A 21,117-nucleotide genomic window follows, 5' to 3' on the forward strand; every position below is an offset into this window, starting at 1 on the left:
GCATGAATCCAGCTGTGGCATGTTTTGAGCTGGTGAAGGATACTGCAGATGAACATGGATGAATGCAGAACATGGAAAACAGTACAGTAAGTATGAAGACAATAAAAGAAGAGGGATTGGCAGGAAGGCCATCATGTTTTTCACATGATGGTAAACTGAACTTACGCTGAATGTCAAATGTTTATCCTGAATATCCACACAATATTGATTTTCTCTTTTTTAATTGTTTTATGTTGTTTTTTCATTCTGTAAACTAAATTTATGTTGAATGTTTGTCTTATGGAGGACCACTTGACAAGCCCTTAGGGGTTTTTTTGGTTTCTCCTGCACATTTGCTTTATCTACTGTATACTTTGTATGTCTCTTGTCGTTGTCGTTCCACTTTTTTAATATGCTGTTTTATACATCTTTTATGTGCTAAATAAAAATACAAAAAAAAAGGCAGGTGGGGCATGTGGAGACGAGGCCTGGGGGAAGGAGACGGGGTCATCTACCCAACCCCCTGTTTTCCAATATTTCTCAACATCGCGCTATTGGAGGGGAAAAGGTTAGCGAACATTTGCAGATGGGCCCCGGAGAAGGTTATATGTTCTCCAAAGACAAACACAGCTTCAGTCTTTCTCACACACAGTAATCCTATGCTGCGAGAGAGAACTAGCCCCAAGGCTTAGCTTCTGTTTTGTCTCAACTCTGCAGCTCATATCCCACTAGAACCTACTCGTCTGTTCTTTCCCCCCGTCTCCTGTCCTAAACTAGTCTTACATCCTGACGCTAAACATTTTGTGCCTTCCAGCTCTTCACTTCCACTGTTTGTTTGTTTTTTTTTTACTGTTGTTCTGTCTCTCCATCCCGCTGAGAGGAGGAAAAAATAAAACAACCAGACAACATCAGTCTGGGTTCAGGCCTCTGTCTGTCAATCTGTGCACAAACACGTTGATGCTACCAGGCAGAGGAAAGTCTACCAGCACTGTTAACGCAGAGCTGAAGATGAACAGGGAGGGTGTAGTCACTCAATCTATTAATCAGCAGCTAATTTTAATGAATCCCACAGGCTGAGCACCAGCTGCGGAGGAGACCTAATGCTGCGTTTTCACACACACCCCCTCTGCTCTCTTTAGCAGAACTACCACCATGGGACAGACATATGAACCTTATGAACAGTTTTAGTGAAAGCTAAAGTACCCTGCTTTTGCAAACAAGTCATAAATGTTACCCAATCAGCAACGATCAGCTGCATCCCCTACTGACGGCTCCGATCGACCTCATGGGCCAACGCTGCTGCAGCACGAGTTACTGTTTAACAACAGCTGAGATAAAGTGCATTGACGAAACATTTAGTTACTGTATGGATTGAACTACCTAGAAGTGAATGGACAACTTAGGAGAAAAATCTCTGTTGATCAACTTCTGACACGCAAAAAGTCTGCAAACAATCCTGCTCCATCCTAAGTTGTCAAGCAGCTGATCTTCACACTGTTTCTGCACATGACAGCAGAGTCTGTTGTTACGATTTCCACTGCTGGCCTGCCTGTGCAAGAGAGCTCAACGCAGCCATAACCACACTCTTGGCACAATACCAAAGACAGAGAGAAAGAGTAGAGAGTTGGAAAATGATATGCAAAAGCCTCACATTAGCATTGTAAAGATAATAAAAGACTTTGCCTGCAGCAAAAAAAAAATGTAAGTCATGAATGGATCTGCAGCATGGAGATGAGAACACACAGACACGCTTGTGTGTTTTAAGCTTACCTTGGAGTACTGTCTGCGAAGACTGAAGCGTTGCACCATCCTGACTGACTGACTGATGCAGCCACAGCTGGACCCCCTGCTCTACGCTTCCCCACTCATACCCCTCCAAAGTACACACTGCTCACATAGTATGCTTCACACACACACACACACACACACACACTGAAGGCACACACACGGCGCTACCCTCCTCTCCAAATATCCATGTGCACACACATTTCTAGTACACGCCACTTTCGCCTACTATACAAACACAAACGAGGAGAGAGAAAGAGAGAGATGAAAAAGGAGGGGGAGAGCAGGCAAAGATAAAGACAGCTCAGCTGTGTTGCCCTCTGCTCATATTCACAGTGATCCCATGAGCTCTGTCGCTTTCTCACACAGACACAGTCACTCGCACAAGATGCTCACACCACAGGGCTGCCAGTGCAAGTGCACAAATGATTTCCAGTACACACACACACAAACACACACACACACACTGGTGTAAATAACAATGAGGTTTTACAGTACAGTCACACAGATACACACCCCTCCACATCCTCTTCTAAACCACAGCACAGATAACACATTCACACACAGCTAGTGCTCAGCTCTCACTCATCTACGACGAGGCAAGGTTGCCTCCTGCTTCCTGTCAGTGAGCCGAAGGGTGGGGTGAAGAGGAGGAGGAGGAGGAGGAGGAGACGGCAGTAGAAGAGGAGGAGGAGGGGGAGATGGGAGAGGAGGAGGAGGGACCAGCTGATTGTCTTTACTAACTCTCTTCAGGGACCAAGGGAGGGGAACCGGGAGGGAAAGAGAGAGAAAAAAGGAATAAAAGGCAAGGGGGGTGCAGGAAGCAAAGAAAGAGAGAAAGAGTAAAAGAGAGAGAGAGAGAGAGAAAGGAAGAAAGAAAGAAAGAAAGAAAGAAAGAAAGAAAGAAAGAAAGAAAGAAAGAAAGAAAGAAAGAAAGAAAGAAAGAAAGAAAGAAAGAAAGAAAGAATTGATTACAATATTAACCACCCCTGCAACACACTCAACTACCCTCGACCTACACTAACAGCAGGATGTCACACACACACACACACACACACCTCCAAGGTCGACAGCACTGTTACTATGGCAACCCAAGCAGGGCGTAGTTCTAGGCAGCAAGTTTCGGCGTAACCAAGGCGACCGCTCGGATGACCTGCTGTGTTGCTGTGTGTGGAGAGACGGGGCTGTGGTGTGTGAGCTGTAGATGGATGAGAGAGACAAGGGGCGAGGCCACAGGAAGGTTGACAGCGGCCTGTCAGCAGCAGCAGCACTCGCTGTCCCGCTCCGTCATCTCACGAGAGGTCGTTTTCACAGGACTGAAGGACACTTGGTTTTACAGATGAAGAAATGAGGAATGACTAGTCTAGAACGGGCGGATATATCAAATTTTAGCTCACAGATTACGGCTTTCGGTTATTCATAGTCACTTTTCTAGACTTACGGTACGAGCAGCTGCTGGATTGATAATCAGCGATTAGTCAGCTTGTGACAACACTGATACAGAGTCTGTGGCTGGCTACGCTTATTTCACAAATCAAAGGGACAGGCCAGTCCACCACAAACATGAGCTCATAATGCAAACACAACCTCAACATGAACCAAGCCCCAGAGCCGCTCACACAGCAGGTTAGTTTCGCTTATCACACAGTGACCTCTGGTGGCGAACAGCGCAAACTGTAACAGCCTGGTAGCAGGTCTACTACATAGATGTGGTCATCATGACGTTATGTTTAAAGATCACATTGTAAAAGGAAGTGAAACCAGTACAACACAGATCTATGATAATAATTACACAACACAGAAATTTAGTGATAATACTGATCTCTGTGTTCAAGACACAGCCTTCCACAAGCGAGCAACCCGCTGTTAATATACTATTAATGTTTATCCAAGCAGAGACCCCCCCCCCCCATCACAATTTTTTAAATCTCTCAGATACCTTCGAATACCATCCTGTAGCAACTCCGAAGAGGAAGTCATACAGGGTAGTCTTTGTTTTGTGGTTAACGTACTGTAAAAATAATTATCATGATTTTGTAGATGATCAGTCATCCTAGTTTCCTAACAGAATGGAATTAGGGATGCATATTTTGATTATTTTTTTCTGACCGATAACCAATGCTCGTTAACTGATTATTAACCGTTAACTGTTAAGAAAAACGCTTAAATGCTCTTGGGAGCGATTGACAATGTTTTTTTTTCTTGCCATTATTGAACACACATACTGTATGCGCTGCAACAGCTGATCAGCGCAACATCCATTGTGCTCTGCCTCAGCTGATTGTCAGCTCATCTGTGGAGCTGCAGGTGAACCGGCTGGAGAGCAGAGCGCCGTCCTCTTTTGTTTTTTGTCTTTTTTGCAGTGCCGTTGTTACAGGTGATGCACATCTGTACTGTAGGCTATTTATTGTCTGACTTTCCTTCACAGGGACTGCGCTGCATAAACCACATACTGTCAGTCCTCCTATGTAACTCTTTGCTGCAAAATATGACTGAAGGCAGGTGGAAGTCTGCACGTGTCGACACGCCCCATGAGTTTATGACTTAAGGAGCTAATTTAAAAAAATTAACCGATAGTATTAATCGGTCAAAGTTCTTTATATATACCGTTATCGGGTAACGGTTAAACAGTTAATCGTGTGCATCCCTAAATTAATAAATAAAAATATTTGCCTTGAACGAACATGAACTTTGCCACTATTGTTTTCGTAGAGTTTTCGGTGTTAAAATGAGCACCTGTCTATTGTTTGGAGAGAGAGACACTTTAACTCTTGATGAACACCCAGTACTGGACGACATCAGACAGCAGTAAAGGCCCACTCCCTGCACTCACAGCTGAAATAGCAGGAACTGTTACATCATCACCAAGGTGAACCCCAGCGTTTGATTGACAGTTCACTGACGAATAAAGCCTGACAACAGTAAAGGGGGAAAAAAAGAGGCGCATCGATCAGCCTGTCTGGTGATGATATGATTCACGGCTGCTGTCACTTACCCTGTCCGTCTCCTCCGTGGACTGGTACCCTGATGACAGCACCACATCGCCACCGCCGGTGTATCCGGGGGCGGGGCTGCTGGGCGTGGTGTCGGTGGTGGAGGAGGAGCGCGGGCGGCTGGCGTGCTGCTGTGGATCGGTGGTGTTTCGGCGGCGTGGGGCCTGGGGGCTGCCCCTCAGGAGGGGGTCGCGGTCTCCACTCCCCGATCCCGACCCCTTGCTGCGCCGGCTCTGCAGGCTGGTCCCACGCCTCATCGTGCCCACAGCCGCTGAGCCCTGGCCAGCTGCTGCAGAAGAAGGAACCACAGGAGCAGAGAGGCAGTCAGAGTCGGGACAGCAGGACCCGGGGGCATCCTCGGGGGCGAGGGAGGAGGTGCCGCCTGCTGACACTACAGAGGAAGACGAGGAGGAAGACGAGGAGGTGATGGTGGAGCCAGAGAAGGAGAGGCGTTTACGCCGCTGCTGGAACAGCTGTTTCAATCCCTGGCCAAGAACCCCCATGCTCTCCCTGGCGTTCTGGCTCATCTTACTGAAAGACGGGTGCTCTGACTGGGACGAGGCCCTCTTCAGCCCTGAGCTTTGCGACCCCTCGGCCTGTCTCTTAGCTCCAAGTCCAGGACCGAGACCCACCCCCTCTGGCTCCCTTTGACCGTCATCCCCCCGGTGCATGTGGCCCCACTGACCACTAACGAATAGCAGGGGGAGGAACTGTCCTATCAAACAGCACTGCTAACACTTCTCTCACTATCTGTCAGACATGCAGAGGACAAGGGCTACAGTAGAGTACAAGCAGAGAACTGTGGAAGTGGAGATGGGACTGTCTGATGGAGGGTTCGATCGGCTCAGTGCTGGTCAGGGGGATGAATCCAAAGAGGGATCATGCATCTTTTCATTCAGGAACAAGTAGCCATGCTGGTCTAGTACAGAGAGAGAGAAGATGGGTTATGAGAGGCTTGAATGTTGCCAAATCCAGTGATATTATGCAGTCACTCATTTTTGCTTTTATTATTGACCATTTGCATCTTTTAAATTTCATGCAAATGGTACGAAGTGTTAATGCACAGAAACTACTCTAGAGTTATATAATCTCTAGACTGGAGAACACTAATCAGCCGTGAAGGACCGATAAGTAACTTTGCAATTGAAATTTAAGAATAACATACACTATCACCAGATGGACAGGCTGCCTTGGTGACAGCCGTGCCAGTCCTCTGAATCATTCAACATTCAAACAGGCCAATGTTTCAAGAGCAAACACAAGGAATACAGGGAAACAAGCTGGATCCAAGTTAGCTAGCATACTATGAAGATCACAATATAAAGCAGAATGAATTTAAAAGTAAGCCAGTACATGCCAGTTAAAGGGATAGATCAACATTTTGGCAAATTGGCCTATTGCCATAATCCCTATAGTTTTAGGAGTGCGTTCGTTACCTTTAATTGTCGGTGCAAGCTGTTTTCAGAACGGTGGAGCAGAGCCGCAAGCTGCTCAGAGCTACGCTACAGAGGCTCATGGGATTTCTTGGTTTCTCTCATCAAACTCATCAAATACACAATCCAACAACTCTAAAACGCTGTCGTGGACAAGTTGTGACCTGCACATTCACCACGCTATGAGATAATAACGCAACATTACGAGACAGAGTTGTTTTCGAGGCAAATGCAGAGACTGCTTGCAGAAAAACTGCCCCTGGAGGCAACGTGCATCAGCGGTTTTGCATGAATTTACCTCGAAAACAACTTTGTCTCGTAACGATGCGTTATTATCTCATAGCGTGGTGAATGTGCAGGTCACAATTTGTCCATGAGAGCGTTTTGGAGTCGTTGGATTGTGTATTTGATGAGGGAAACTAAGAAATCCCATTAGCCTCCGTAGTGTAGCTCTGAGCAGCTCGCGGCTCTATCTTGCACTGACAATTAAAGGTAACAAACCTACTCCTAAAACTATAGGGATTACGGCAATAGGCCAATTTGCCAAAATGTTCAACTATCCCTTTAAGAAAATACACAACAGCCTAGAGAAAGGTGCAGCCAGAAAGACACAAGGGGCTGAGGAAAACGATGCAGAAAAGAATAAAGGAGTGAGAGAGGGAAAGTAATAATGACTTGGATCAAAAGAAGAAAAACCCACCTACCATCAGCCCAACTGTCAGCCGAGAGTCACTCACTCTGGTGGATTACCTGAGATGAGGGAGACAAAAAGAAAAACAAGGAGTCATTTTTTAAGATGTTGAACTTCACTCTTCAATTCCCTCGCTGATCTCAACCTGTTCAAACCATCGCACATCTCCTCCTGATTGCAATCAATACACATTTTCACTGTTTGCTGCGAACACGCTGGGAATATTGAACAGAACATGTGCGCTTCACCGCTTTGTTTGTGTGTGTGTGTGTGTGTGTGTATGTGTGTTTGCATGCGCGTGTTCCTTCAGGAGCTCATTTAGTATCCCCCAAAGCAAGCCTTCCTCATCGTGCAGCAGTATCAGGAGACAAGGGTTTCCGCACTAGGACCGACACACACAGTGCAGTGTGGCAAACAACAGATCGGTGCACACAATCGCCTCCTGCAGCCTTGTCGTAAACTGTCTGGCTGAATTTAAGTCATTGACAGAACCGACAGAGACACCTGATAAAACACAAGCCGTCTTCCTCCAGCAGGAATCTTATTGGTGGAGAAGCGATCACCTCAGAGACGGACCCACAGACAGACAGACAGGCAGACAGACAGGCAGCAGGCAGGCAGGCAGGCAGGCAGCCCGAGCCTCCCTGCAGCATCAATAGCTGCTCCCATTGAGGGCAGGAAAACAAACGAGGCAGGAACATCGAGAGCCTGGGGAGGGACAGTTACATATTCAAACTATATTCCTTCAGCTGCGGTGTCAGGTCATGAAGAAGAACACAAAGTTGGGCAGACAGATGCGCTCACATGCAAACACTTCTCACAACTGCAAGGGTATAATCCATGCAAATGAGGCTGCAACAGAATTAATTCACATCACTACGAATACCATCAGCTGTTTAGTTGGACACTATAGGTTCAGACAGAGAGGAATAAGAGAATAGAGCATGAAGCTACTTGCAGGGAACATATCACTTTTCACAGCGGCCACACGTTCGGTGCCAAGAAAAGGACACACACACACACACACACCCATGCGCACAGAAGCTTTCACTTTCTACACAAGCCGATCTTAAGTCTGATCTTGTCTAATCCTTTCAGTTCAATAAGCAGATTCAAGCCAGCAGATACTGACATGCTTAATATAGAGACTGCGTGTTAATATGCTGGTGCCAATCAGTTAATGCAACTGTCGCCTACCAGAGAGGGAGAGACAGAAGGGGGGGGGGGGGGGGGGGCAGGTGTTCACAGGTTCACTATAGTCACCTGTTAACTTGCTGCTGCCTGTAGCGATCAAGATACAGTGCTGTCGACCGTTAAGCAGTGCTTTTCGCACTAATGATAACACAGCCGCAGCTGGGTGTTTTCACAGTTCCAGTTATTTTAATCAAATTTCAGTAGAGATTCAGTAAATCATGATTACAAAATAAAGTGAGTGCAAAAATCAATATCTGACATGACAAACGCACATTGTTTCTTCATAATAACGTTTTTATTTCTTTTTGTATGTGTTGCTTTGTGGAAATAATTACCGGTAATAAAAAATATCTTTGTTTGTAGGAATCTACAGTTTCTCACAAAGGATGAATAGTCATGCATGCACATACAGTAACATAATCAAGTTCATGCACACTTGATATGCATGCAGAGTTTGTGAGTCACAGTTAAGTGATTGATTATGACAGTGACTGTGTTTTTTGGAGTGAGTGGTGGTAAACCTAAGTTTATCCTGTCCTCAAGCTGAAGTTGAGCCTCAAGCCCTGTCCCGACCCTGGTGCCCATCCCTCCCTGTGTGTGTCTGTAAATCCCCTCCTTCATCCCCCATGCTGATCCTGGTGCTGGATTGGATGTTTTCTTGATTGCCTATGGTTTTATATTCAAACTAAATCCTCTTTTAGGAGCCTTTAGAGGATAAAGCATTATTGTCAGACTTGGTGTAGATGCTTGTGTACGCATGAGAGCTCCTGAATCTTTGGTCAGTTTAAGCAAGGCTTGTCGTTCCACCTTGATAGCGTGATGACGCAATAGAACAAACAACAGATGGGTCTTTGAATAAGGACTGTTCTGTTCTGACCTGAAACTACATCATTTGACAACTCTGGAGTCTAAATCTGGATTGTGTTATAGTTTTAAACATCTAACACAATATTGCTAACAAGATATAACCACATAATGTTTTAAAGATAACGTGGCAGTGGAAAAATCTCAAGTCCCTTTTTAACCTAACACTGAAATGTTCAACAGTGTTGGCTTTAGGCAAATTTTAACCAAGTAATACTTCAGTGCTTGTCTAAAAATACCTCTGGTAAACCTCAAAAACACGATAATGATAGTATTGTAGTGTATTTAATCCCCGTGCACCACAGAAACAGATGTGTGACAGACTATGTGTGGTTCTCAGTGTTTAACAGGTGTCAGTGACAGCTGGGGTCAGCAGTGTCAGTGACTCAGCATTTTTCCTCAGATCTTAATATAAGTATCTACACACACATACACATACACATACACATGGACGGGCACCTTATGTCCCCTTGTCTCTACCACTGCTGCTCATTCCCTTCAGCTGAGCTGCCAATCATCCAGCCCTACTGTCTTTGTCTTTGACCAGCTGAGCTAAAAGAGACAGTGAAAGCTCAGCAGAGCTCTGGCACTGGTGGACTGGAAAAACAAAACAAGAAAAAAAAAATCAAAAACAACAGCTCATACATTCACAACTTGTCATCTTGCTGACACCGACCTGCAAGTGTGAAATCACAGGATAGATCCAAGATAAACAACAATCATCATGTTTCTTTATTCCCCTCACTCCCCTGCTTTATATAAACAAGGTCTGTCAAGTGCTGGAGTTTGACAATAAATTACAGCGTCGCCCTTTTAAATGTTCCCTTCAGCTCTTTGGCTATAAAGCAGCTGCAGATTCAATCAGGCAGAAAGGTTATATTGATGATATATTAAAGTGTTCTAAAATCACATCCATTATCATTATTGGACAAGGAAGACTGTCAAATGTAATTATTTAATACGAGATTAAGCCCAGGAGCTACAAATGTGAAGGTGACAGCTCCAGCAACTGAGCAATAAAGCAGACAATCAGCAATTTAACATAATGCAAGATAAATTATTTATCAGCACTGCGCTGTCATAGTCTTTGCATGCAAATAGCAGTACCAGTGAATAGTTCCAGCACATCCAAACCAAATATATGCACAATTGCCAGACACCAGTTTCTTCTGGGCTTTTCTACTCAATTCTACTACTGACTTTTAAAAAAGAATAAAGAAAAAAGTTGCAAACCAGGCATGCCCAACACAAGTGGAGGTCAATCTGGCCTGTGCTCTTTGACACTGAAGCAGCCATGTTGTTCATTGCTGAACATACAGTCAGTTAATTCAAAAAATGCCCATAGCTTAAACAAGCCCATGCAGTGTTTCCAGAAGGGTATGAGAGCTGGCGTGGAATAGACCGCTCTTTGTTCCCACTGAGCCACACACAGGCCCATCGCTGCTCTTTGTGCTGCGCCTCTTTCACTGACAGACACACATCAATAAGAGGGGAATTAGGCCAGAGAGTTCTGGCAGCGATGTTTGTGTGTGACTGTGTGTGCATGAATGTGTGTGTCTTTGAATCAGACAGAGAGAAAAGGAAAAAAAAGAAAAAGAAAGAAAGAGATAACGGGAATTATATTCTGCGGAAATGTGCATAAGAGCACATGTGTAAGTGTGTGTGTTTGTGTGTGTTGTCTTGACTTTGACCAATGGAAAATGGACCATATCTCATTCAGCAGCTGCATAATGACAGCATGGGCAGGAAACAGGAACAATCGTTATTGTATTTATGTGTGTGTCTATGTGTGTGTGTGTGTGTGTGTGTGTGTGTGTGTGTGTGTGTCGGGCTGGGAGGCAGAGAATAGGACAGTTGTATCAGTCCTGACAGCGCAAGAGATGACTTCAGCATAGTGCAAAGGAGAAAAAAGTGTGATAAGAGACACTACTCTTTGTATCAGACAGACAGAGAGAGGGAGTAAGTGACAGAAGGTTGAGACAGAGGGCTACAGAGGTAGTGAAAGAGACCGGGCTGCATCAAAGGCATCAAACGGTCCACGGCGCGTTCTGCCCGGGCCGTGTCGGGTTCAGCCGGACGCTCAGCAGAGATTGTGTCTGAATGAGAAGGTGAATGGCAGGTTGTTCCCTGACACAGGCGGGCTAAATGCCCTATTGTGCAAGATGAAACCCCGAAGGGAGGCCGCACTGCCAAAGTCGCGCTCAGCTTTCCAAGAACAGGACAAACCAGAAAACGCACAGTTATTTACTGATCAACGTACAGATATTAAGGAAACACATGTGTGCGCTTGCTTGTTTACAAAAGTTAAAGAAAGAAAGAATGTTTGCTTTGCACTTGTCTACATGCTTTCCAAACCATTTAAAGGGATAGTTCACCCAAAATTGAAATTTCACTCCAGGGTCCGACGTTAAGGTTTTTTCGTACTTGCCCTGTCGGGCAAGTACTTTTCAAATCTACTTGCCCCATCTAAATTCTTACTTGCCCTGCCTAGGTTTTTTTTTCTGGTTGTGTGGTGCATACTTTCGCTCATGACTTATATCTTACTAAAATCCTTCCTGTTGACTATACACAACACTACACAACACTTCTTTCTTCAGAAAGCAGTATTTATTATTATCTATAATTGCATTTAAATGGCAATCATTGCAGACATGTAAAATGAACTGCTATTTCACATTATTTGACCAGTAGCAGTTACACCCTCCATGCCCTATCTGAACAGGTGAGCCACCTGTTTAATGCCCGATCACAGTTGAAATCTTGAACTGAAGGGCCTTTTAATGGCTAAAACATTAACCTGGACAACATTTTAACAGATAGCTGGCTCCTCCAATCAGATTTTATTCTTTTCATTGCATTCACATGCTGCAGTGGACAATTTAGCTTCAGTATTAATGCAGTATCTAAAAATATATATATATATATTAGAAAAGACCAATTTAAAAAATAATTTTGAATATGAAAATGTTCATGTCCATCTATATGCTCTCAATACTTGGTTGGGGCCATTTGACTTGAACTACTGGAAATAGCCTAGACTTTTCCATGTTACTCTAGTTTATTGAGTTGCCCCTGTAAAACTCAAGGATGTGGGACATTGAAACAACAGTGACAGGCAAACAGCCAATCATGTGTGTCAAACTCAATTTAGTTCAGGGGTAACAAACAGCACAATTTGATCTCAAGTAGGCCTAACCAGTAAAACAATATCATGATAGCCTATACTTTAAAATTTCTATTTTTCCTCTGTTTTAGTACATTATTAAGATGTTTACAGTTAATGAACTATCCTTTTACAAAACATATTATGAACCACCTGAAATTTCTTGATAAAAATATGTGCAATTTAAAATTTTCACACTTGCTGAGGGCCGGATTGGACCCACTGTTGGGCCGGTTTTGGCCCGCGGGCCGCATGTTTCACACCCCTGGTTGTAGCGCCGTCTCCACGTGTGTTTATTGACAACAGGATTATAACCTAAAAAGGGCACGTTAGCTCGTCGGTATGGTAACTAAACGGTGCGTCTGCCCCGAGTCTGAAACAGCGGCGGCGTTAATGAAGCAGCGTCAGGCCGCTCACCGTCAGTGAAATGCTCGGTGAAATCGCCGATTACGGCGAGCCGCGAGCGACGTACCTATCTCACCTGGTAGAGCACCCGCTGCAGCGACCCAGTTCGATCCCACCTGACAGTGCCTTTGCTCCGCGTCAACCCCCCCTCTCCCCCCGTCTCTCTCCAGCTGTCCTTTCAAAATAAATGCATAAAAAGTCCGAAAATAAAAAATAATAAAATCTGAGTCGGTGCTTGCCCGACCGGGCAAGTCCGCGCAGGTTCTACCTGCCCGCCGGTAATTTTTACTTGCCCCGGGCAATCGGGCAACCGTTATTGTCGAACCCTGCACTCATTATCTACTCACCCTCATGTCGACTAAGGGCTGGGAGAAGTTTCAGAGTTATCCGTGGCTTCTCTGAGTTACAGGGGGTCTCGGCGTAGCAGTGCATGTCCATATGACGGTTGCAAATGGATACCAACTCCTCTTCCCAGTTCGTCCAAATTTGACGAACCGGGAAGAGGAGCTTTGAGAAGCTTCCGCTACAAAACAAGCTTGAAATATAGACTTATTTAATTTTTTTCGGGACAATTTCGCATTTCGGGGCTTCAATACAAGACGGACATTACATACGAGCAGCATGGAGGTATTTGGATGTTTTTTGGTGTGTCTTTTTGTTACGAAGACAGTTGGTATCCATTTGCAACCGTTATATGGACATGCACTGCTACGCCGAGACCCCCTGTAACTCAGAGAAGCCACGGATAACTCTGAAACTTCTCCCAACCCTTAGTCGACATGAGGGTGAGTAGATAATAAGTGAAATTTCAATTTTGGGTGAACTATCCCTTTAACACTTTGTGATGCAATATATGACTGTGCAGGTGAAACCCACAAGTACGAATATGCAAGTCTGTCTTACCTAATATTTCTTCTTTAACTGTATCTCTTAGGCAACAGAGGACCATCTGTAACCACCCTCCTCTCTACCTCCTCTCACTATATATTGCTGAACAAAACAATACAAATGTTGATCACAAAAAGAAATAAAGAAATAAAATGCATATAAACACATTTATTCCACAAACACGCTGAGACAATAGGAACAGTAGGTGGTATATCGAGTGTGAAGCTGAGTCTGAGTCACCTAAAAACAGCCTAACAGAGTCTGTGAAGTGGGAAGCTGCAAAAACACAGAGAGAGGAACAGTGGCAGCAGAGCGCTTGTACAAGGCTGTAAATATCACATGCATCTCTGTGTGTAAGTTGTGTGCAGGGAGCTGGACGGTGAATAAATCTAGACAGCAGGGGCAGTCATGTGAAACATAATTTAAGACCGGCTGTGAGCGATGAAACTTAATGCTGAAGGAGTCTGTACGTTTACTCGGGGGGGAAGGTCGCGTTTAAGGGACCTCTCTGCACCTATGCTCAACACCACAGCAAGTGTCCTCATGAATAATTCACCATGTGCATGGAACCGACACTGGTCCGTGTTGACTACAGCTACAGTACAGTGCAGATGCTCGGTGCAGACATAATGGATCCAGCCAATAGCACAGCAGCGTGTTGAGGATCTGATTCTCTCGCTGTTTACAAAGTACAATATTATCTCAAAGGGGGGATTTTAAGTGGACAAGAGGTTAGGAATTAGTAAAGATCTCAAGTCCTGCAAAGTGGCCTTTACTTACTAACCTGATAGGTGTTTAACAGTGGCCAGGGTTTTCAACTTGGCCAACGTAGCTCATATTCCACCGGCTCTGGCAGAGAATCATCGACTGTCAACAGGCTGGAAACCACCTACACACCAGCTGAAATCTCATACCAGAGATTGTGTTAAAGGCGCACGGCCATAAGGGATGGGACGAGGAATGCACGTCGGGGTCAACGCACTCTCTCTTTGTGCAACTACAGAGAGAGAAACCTGCCAGGTTATAAGGCCACGGGGCCATCTGGCCGTTTGCGGTGCCAGCAGGTGGGAACATCTTTTACGCCAGTCGAGACATAAATCATCCGTATTGTCACCTATTTAAATAACTCCTCAGTCGGATCTCTGGGTTCAGGTAATCAGACACCTCTCAAATTCACTCGAGGGGTTAGTGGGGCTCAGCACATCCAAGCTCTGGTCTTCGAAGTGTTTACTGTGAACGTGATATCGGGCTCAGCACGTACGCTGCGGGTCAACAACATCAAGCCAGCAGATCTGCAGATTTAAGTTAAAAATTAAACTCATCCTGGCCCCCAAAACCACAACTTCTACTCTTCCCAAGTCCAGCATTTTAAGATAAGAAGGTGCAAACAAATTGAAAGATGTTCAAAGCTGAGGAAAATGCGTATATCATATAATATTGGTCTGAACAACTGGTGCATGGTATGAATTCAAGTAAAACTCAAGTAAATTCAATCCTACTGTGTTCATGGAAATCATTTAAAGGTGCTATTTACAAGTTTTTGTAACTGCTACCTATCCAACATAAACATTAACAGCTTACTCACCAGTCTAGAAGAAACATTGCAAGTTCAGCAACAAACTTTCTTTTGTTTTCTCGCCCAGAGCTGTTTCCAGCAGTAGAAAGCGATGTCAAACGTTTTTCTGCTCTTAGTGTCACTACTTTTCTCCCACTGAAGTCAGTATCCTAACAAGCTGACCCCAGCTCACTCCATCTCATGATATCACTTTGCGATGGGGAGTCACTGGAGCATCCAGTCTGCCCTCAGTCCAACATGAGAGGAGGAACAAGTAGCACGATCCACACAGCGTCTTCTAACCCCTCGGCTTGTAGACACAGCGATGTCTGGAGCTCTAGGTGACTCTAGGCGACTATGTAGCATTAGCAAAAACGAAGAATAGTTTTATAATTTTTCAGTTTGTCTTCAGACAAAAGTCAGGTGCACATATTAACACTGAAACTGTATCAGAATCATTCATTCACTACTCCTTACTCGCTATTTACACACATCTATATAAAGGTTTATGTAAAGTGTATTGCTTGCTGTAATCATTCCCTTTGTTCTTAGTAATTAAAATACCTATTCTAAAGGATCTACAGGCCTGGTTCTGTGTAAAAATGTATTTGAGTTGAGAAATAAAATGGATATTAAGCGGATCAGGACTTGTAAGACACGTAATATTGCTGGCTTTATCTAGCTTGTCACAGGTCAAAGCAAAAAATGAATGCTCAACTCATGTTACAGCTGTGGCTTCAAAGGTGTGACAGGAAATTTATTAAATGCCTGTTTTACACAACTGAGCTGTACACAAGCACCGAAAAAGCAGAACGTCAAGTCGGGACTCTTGTTTTATTCCTGTTTGCTTACATGTTGTATTCACTCACATTGATGATACTCTAATACACTAATACACAGACTGTTTTATCAGTTTATTATTACACGGCCTAATAGAGAGATCTGATATCTGATAATAGGCTAAATGTGAAGATTAGTGAGTCATAAAAAGTAAAAAGTGGTTGCCCTATATTTATAAATGTCTATATTTATATATTTTTTTACCAGTCCACCACAGTGTGCATGGCATGTGTGAGTGTGTTTGTATGTACTGCTGCTGTAACTTGCGAATTTCCCTGTCGTGGGATGAATAAAGGCATACTTTACTTTACTTTACTTTACTTTAAGTGGTGAGATAAAGATAAATAGAACAATGCATTGTAATTAGAAAAGATTATGCACACGCATTTCATCTCAACTGTCTGTCTCTCTTAGCATGTCCTGCTGCAGCGTCTATATGTTCATCTGACAGCACTGAGACTTGTGATAGATGTGCCCCTAAATGCAACCTACTAAGATAGCTGTTGACTAACTTTGGAAGATATTGACTGATTTTCCTAAATACGGAGCTCAGCTATGTTTTAAAGTGAAAACTTGACGCTGTGTGACCCCTGCCTCTTTTCTGCCTGGGTCTTCAAACGGGAAAGGATCAGAGGGAAGAAGGCAGTTCGTTGCCACTAGAAACAGCAGCCTTTATAAAGGAATTTCACCTTCACTCTGGAGTGAGAGTGGGAGTGAGTCCTACTGAAGTAGAAGAAATCCAGTCTGTCAGCTCGAACATTAATAGCAAGGATGGCACAGACAAACTTTTTGCTGTCGGTGCGTGAGTTGTTGATGCTGCTGATTGCAGCAGTGATGAGGCATGATTAAGCAGCACTGTGACACTTCTGCAACCTTATCGGCTTTTTTTTTTTTTTTTTTTTACAGCCCAGCTGGAAGAGGAAGGTGACAGAGAGTGTGACACAAAGGGTGAGAGAGAGTGAAAGGAAAAACTGTGTTTCCTCTCTGACACACAACACTTCCTCTTCAGCCATGGTTGGATCTTTGGTCAAGGGAACAGAGCCAAATCTGAGTGATGCTGAGATTGATTTGACTTAAAGGGATAGTTCAACATTTTGGCAAATTGGCCCATTGTCATAATCCCTATAGCCTTAGGAGTAGGTTTGTTACCTTTATTTGTTGGTGCAAGCTATTTTTAGAACGGCGGAGCAGAGCCGTGAGCTGCTCAGAACTACGCTACGGAGGCTAATGGGATTTCTTGGTTTCCCTCATCGAATACACAATCCAACAACTCCAAAACGCTCTTGTGGACAAGTTGTGACCTGCACATTCACAATAACGTAACGTTAAGAGACAGAGTTGTTTTCGGGGCAAATGCAGAGACTGCTTGCCGAAAAACTGCCCCCGACAGGAACGCGCATCAGCAATTTTGCATGAATTTACCTCGAAAACAACTCTATAGGGATGGGGAAATGGGCCAAATTGCCAAAATGTTGAACTATCCCTTTAACTGAGCTGAAGTAAAAATGATTAACTATATAACCTTATCTTCATCTTAATCAACACCCCTAGAGCTACAGTGGAGAGAGTATTCAGGTTCCCTCAAAAACCAGACTGAGTGCTGGAACAGAGACACAATCCCTCACTGGCTTCCCATTTGCAAACACGACCAATTATGTTGGTTGGAATGCACGACCAAGCCAGGGGGATGCTGGTGCCAAGCATTGAGCCCAGGCAACCCAGGATATGGGGCATTGTGGGTGCAACAAACCCTCTGAAGCAGAGGGGAACAACCAAGCATTATGCACTTAAAAGATAAAAGTGGGGGAAAAAAAGTCACCTCATTATCAAATGTGACAAATATTTTAAAACACCAAGTAAAGTATCGACTCACTGATCATCTCTATACCACTTGTCCTATTGTGTGTCGCAGGTCGCTGAAGCCTTTGCATGGCACAAAGTCTGGCGGAGACAGCACAGTCATGCTCCCAGAGGAAGTGTTACTTATTTAAATGAACTCTACAGTACCCTAAAATATAGTTTTGAACTGTTTTATTTGGTTAGTTGATTGATGTTTCACTTCCATCAGTAAGACCAAACTATGAATTCTGCATAGCCCATTAGATACCCTGTTACATTTTATGTCAATCAAAAGATTGCAAGAAACATGACATCATACACCAGTGAAACACGGCTGTATTAATGTCTAAAAACCATATTAACGTCCAACAATCTGTCTTGCTTCCCTATAAAACAAGACTTTACACGTCTCTACCAACGTAGTAAACAATAAAACCATTATATGTATAACCTTTACTTGAATCCACTTCCTGTTTTCATCTTTTTTAATCCAGTGTCAGCAGATTTCTAGTGAGAAGAATGAGGCTTCCTGTTCACACAGCCCATTTATCAGCAGCACCTGTGACAGTCAGGCGAATATATACAGCAAAGCTTTGTTATTCTTGTCATCTGATCTATGATAAGCACATCTTCACCACATCTCAGGCTCAAGTGTTACATGAAGCTGAGGACAAAGCAGGTGAGAAATCGACTTTTTCTTACAAACCACCTAGACGGTAAACATCATGCACACTTAAACACATGTATATATACACACACACAAACACATCACACTCATACAAAGACTCTCAATTCTTAGCTCAGCTCCCGAAAGAGAAAGCACAACGTGAGTGCAGTGGGAACAGGAGGAGGAGGAGGAGGAGGAGGAGGAGGAGGAGGAGGAGGAGGAGGAGGGTAGCGTCATCGTGGTGGTCTGACCATCGGAGTGAGACATGAATGGCTGTGTTAGCAGTGCCCTGGAGGGGCAGCCAAGCTCTCAGCCACTTAGCAGAGTATGCTGAACAGATAGTGGGGTAGATCATGTCATACCGGACCCTTACATGTGTGTCTACTGTATGCGCTAAGCAGTATCAAACCAACCAGGTTATATATTAAAAAATGGTCAGAGATGTGAGAGTAAGAAGATGAAAACAAACCTTCAGTCCATAATCATGATGGTGGAGCAGCTTTTCCTTCATCGCAGGGGAGATGACAACCTGCTACGTCAGGCCCACAGGTCTTCAACAAAAGAGAAAAAAGAAAAAAGTGAGATGGAAACTGTAATCTCTTAAATGCTTCCTTGGCACACATACTCTCTGCATCACCCTGCCTGCTGTGTGAGAGTGTGTATGTCTCTGTCTGTCTCCCAGACACTGATAATAATAGGCTGCAGGGGAAAAAAAGAAAAAAAAGAAGAAGCTCCTCTGTGAAGAATACTAGGCATCAGATGTAATGAGGCTGTGGACAGCCATCCCATTCCAGGCCATGAAATGTCTTTAACCCATAAGATTGCATTAGCCGGTTGAGCCCGCTGAGACTAAAATAAACCCTGCTGAGGGTTTATTAAAACTTCTGCAGCTTGCAAAAAGACTGGCAAGGCCATGGCTAATATTATAGGCCACGGAGGTCCATCAATAATATCATCACTGTGAACAAAAACAAAAATTAACTGTAAAAAATAATAATAACAATACAAATAAAAGGCTAATTCCTATTTCCTTCTATTTAATAGTATAGTTTACAACTAAAGAGACCAATCTGACTAATGTTAAATAACACTGTGGTCATTTCGTCAATGAAGTAGGCTACCTCACCACATGAATACTATGTCACCACAGGAGATGAAATAAAGCGACCATTACGAAAGAAAGATAGGTCCAGAAATGTCCCCGTTGAGAAACAAACACACAGGGTGCCTGACGGTACTTTACGCTGCACAGAAAGTGATAACAAACGAGCCTGAGAAAGCTGTTGTTGAAATTACAAGAAGCGAGTTGTAACAAGATTTAAAAGATGTAGAATTGTTAAGTTCAATGCCTGTCAGTGTTGTCAGTGAGCAGCAGCAGCAGCAGTTGTGTGTGTGTTAACGGACTCAGGTTGACAGTCCCGTTAATGTGTCATCGGACTGTGCCGCTAATAAATACGATGAAATATCTACACCGACGCTGTAACAGCTTCTCGCAGCAGCACGCGGACGCGCCACACATCTCCTACACGCATAAAACGGACGGTAAAAACAACCCGAAAAACTAAACTAAAAAAAATGTATTTTTTTCTTTTTTTCTTTACACTTACACGGCGGGTGAGCAAACTGTTGGAGCTGACACAGACGTTTGGCGAGCGGCACCCCACCTCCGACTGCTGCCGTACGCCGCCCAACGGACGGTGCGCCCGCCCTCCCGAGTCTGACGTCATGACGCAACATAGCGGGAAGTTAACCAAAGATTGTCTAGTAAAGGTAAGATGTCTCACTCGCGTCTTTAAAAAAAAAAAAAAAGACATAATTCTCTCGTTAACTAAAACACATTTGTGCTGTTTTTGTCCTTCAAAATGTTTTAAAGATTCTGCAAAGAGTTTTCATAAAAAATGCGGTAAGAAATTAATGTACATTTACGTATATAGTAAATCTATGGGGAAGTTAACCAAATATTGTATAGTAAAGGTAAGATGTCTCACTCGCGTGTTTTTTTTTTTTTTTTTAAAAAGACATCTTCACCTTGGTCTCGTTAACTGTGTGCTTACCAAACACATTTGTGCTGTTTTTGTCCTTCAAAATGTTACATTGTCTCTATTTTTTTAAAAGATGAGAAGAGTTTTCATAAAAAATGCGGTAAGAAATTAATGTACATTTATGGGGAAGTTAACCAAATATTGTATAGTAAAGGTAAGATGTCTCACTCGCGTGTTTAAAAAAAAAAAAAAAAAGACATCTTCACCTCTGTCTCGTTAACTGTGTGCTTACCAAACACATTTGTGCTGTTTTTGTCCTTCAAAATGTTACATTGTCTCTATTTTTTTAAAAGATGAGAAGAGTTTTCATAAAAAATGCGGTAAGAAATTAATGTTGACATAAAAATGATATAAACAAGATGAGATCGTTTTTTTCTGATGTCTGCACATTGAGATAAGAGATATCTTTCACAAATGGTAATTCATTGATTATTTTGTGAAAATGGCAATGCCAAGCATGTAGCCTAACAAAATAACTTTTTCGACCTTGGGGTGATGAGTAGGCTAATTGATTATTTTTTGGTCAAATCAACAAAGCAGACTAGATTGGCAGATTCGCCAATTTGTTGGATCACTTGATGTCACCCTATTTCCTGTTAGGCTATGTATAATTATGAATCCCATGAACTTGTAAGATAAATAAATAAATACAATTAAAATACAAATCTTTAGTTTGAATAAACAAAATATGCTTCCTGAACAGTCCTGCTGGGCATTCAGGGCACTCGAGTTTATAGTCAGAAACAGAGCAGTTGAAATGAACACCATGGCTTTATAAA

The 21,117-nt window shown here is 43.4% G+C and overlaps 1 protein-coding gene across 10 annotated transcripts in view; it reads right to left on the reverse strand.

The window, feature by feature from the left end:
• Positions 1 to 19,999, reverse strand: part of tmcc1a (transmembrane and coiled-coil domain family 1a) — a 47,130-nt gene extending 27,131 nt beyond the window's left edge. The window contains exons 1-4 of one of the 10 annotated variants that reach the window (XM_083974823.1): positions 19,904 to 19,999; positions 18,766 to 18,847; positions 6,895 to 6,940; positions 4,760 to 5,046 (exon numbers count right to left, since the gene is read on the reverse strand). In XM_083974823.1, coding sequence (XP_083830949.1) covers positions 4,760 to 5,014 — 255 coding nt within the window. In that variant the 5' untranslated portion in view covers positions 5,015 to 5,046; positions 6,895 to 6,940; positions 18,766 to 18,847; positions 19,904 to 19,999. Of the gene's footprint in view, positions 1 to 1,749; positions 1,873 to 4,759; positions 5,677 to 6,890; positions 6,941 to 14,980; positions 15,118 to 18,765; positions 18,848 to 19,903 lie in introns of those variants that run through there. The other 9 variants (XM_083974824.1, XM_083974816.1, XM_083974821.1 and 6 more) reach the window with 9 other exon arrangements.
• Between the last annotated feature and the right edge of the window lie 1,118 nt (positions 20,000 to 21,117).

The sequence above is a fragment of the Trachurus trachurus genome (genome assembly GCF_905171665.1).
Source record: "Trachurus trachurus genome assembly, chromosome: 7".
Lineage (NCBI taxonomy): Eukaryota > Metazoa > Chordata > Actinopteri > Carangiformes > Carangidae > Trachurus > Trachurus trachurus.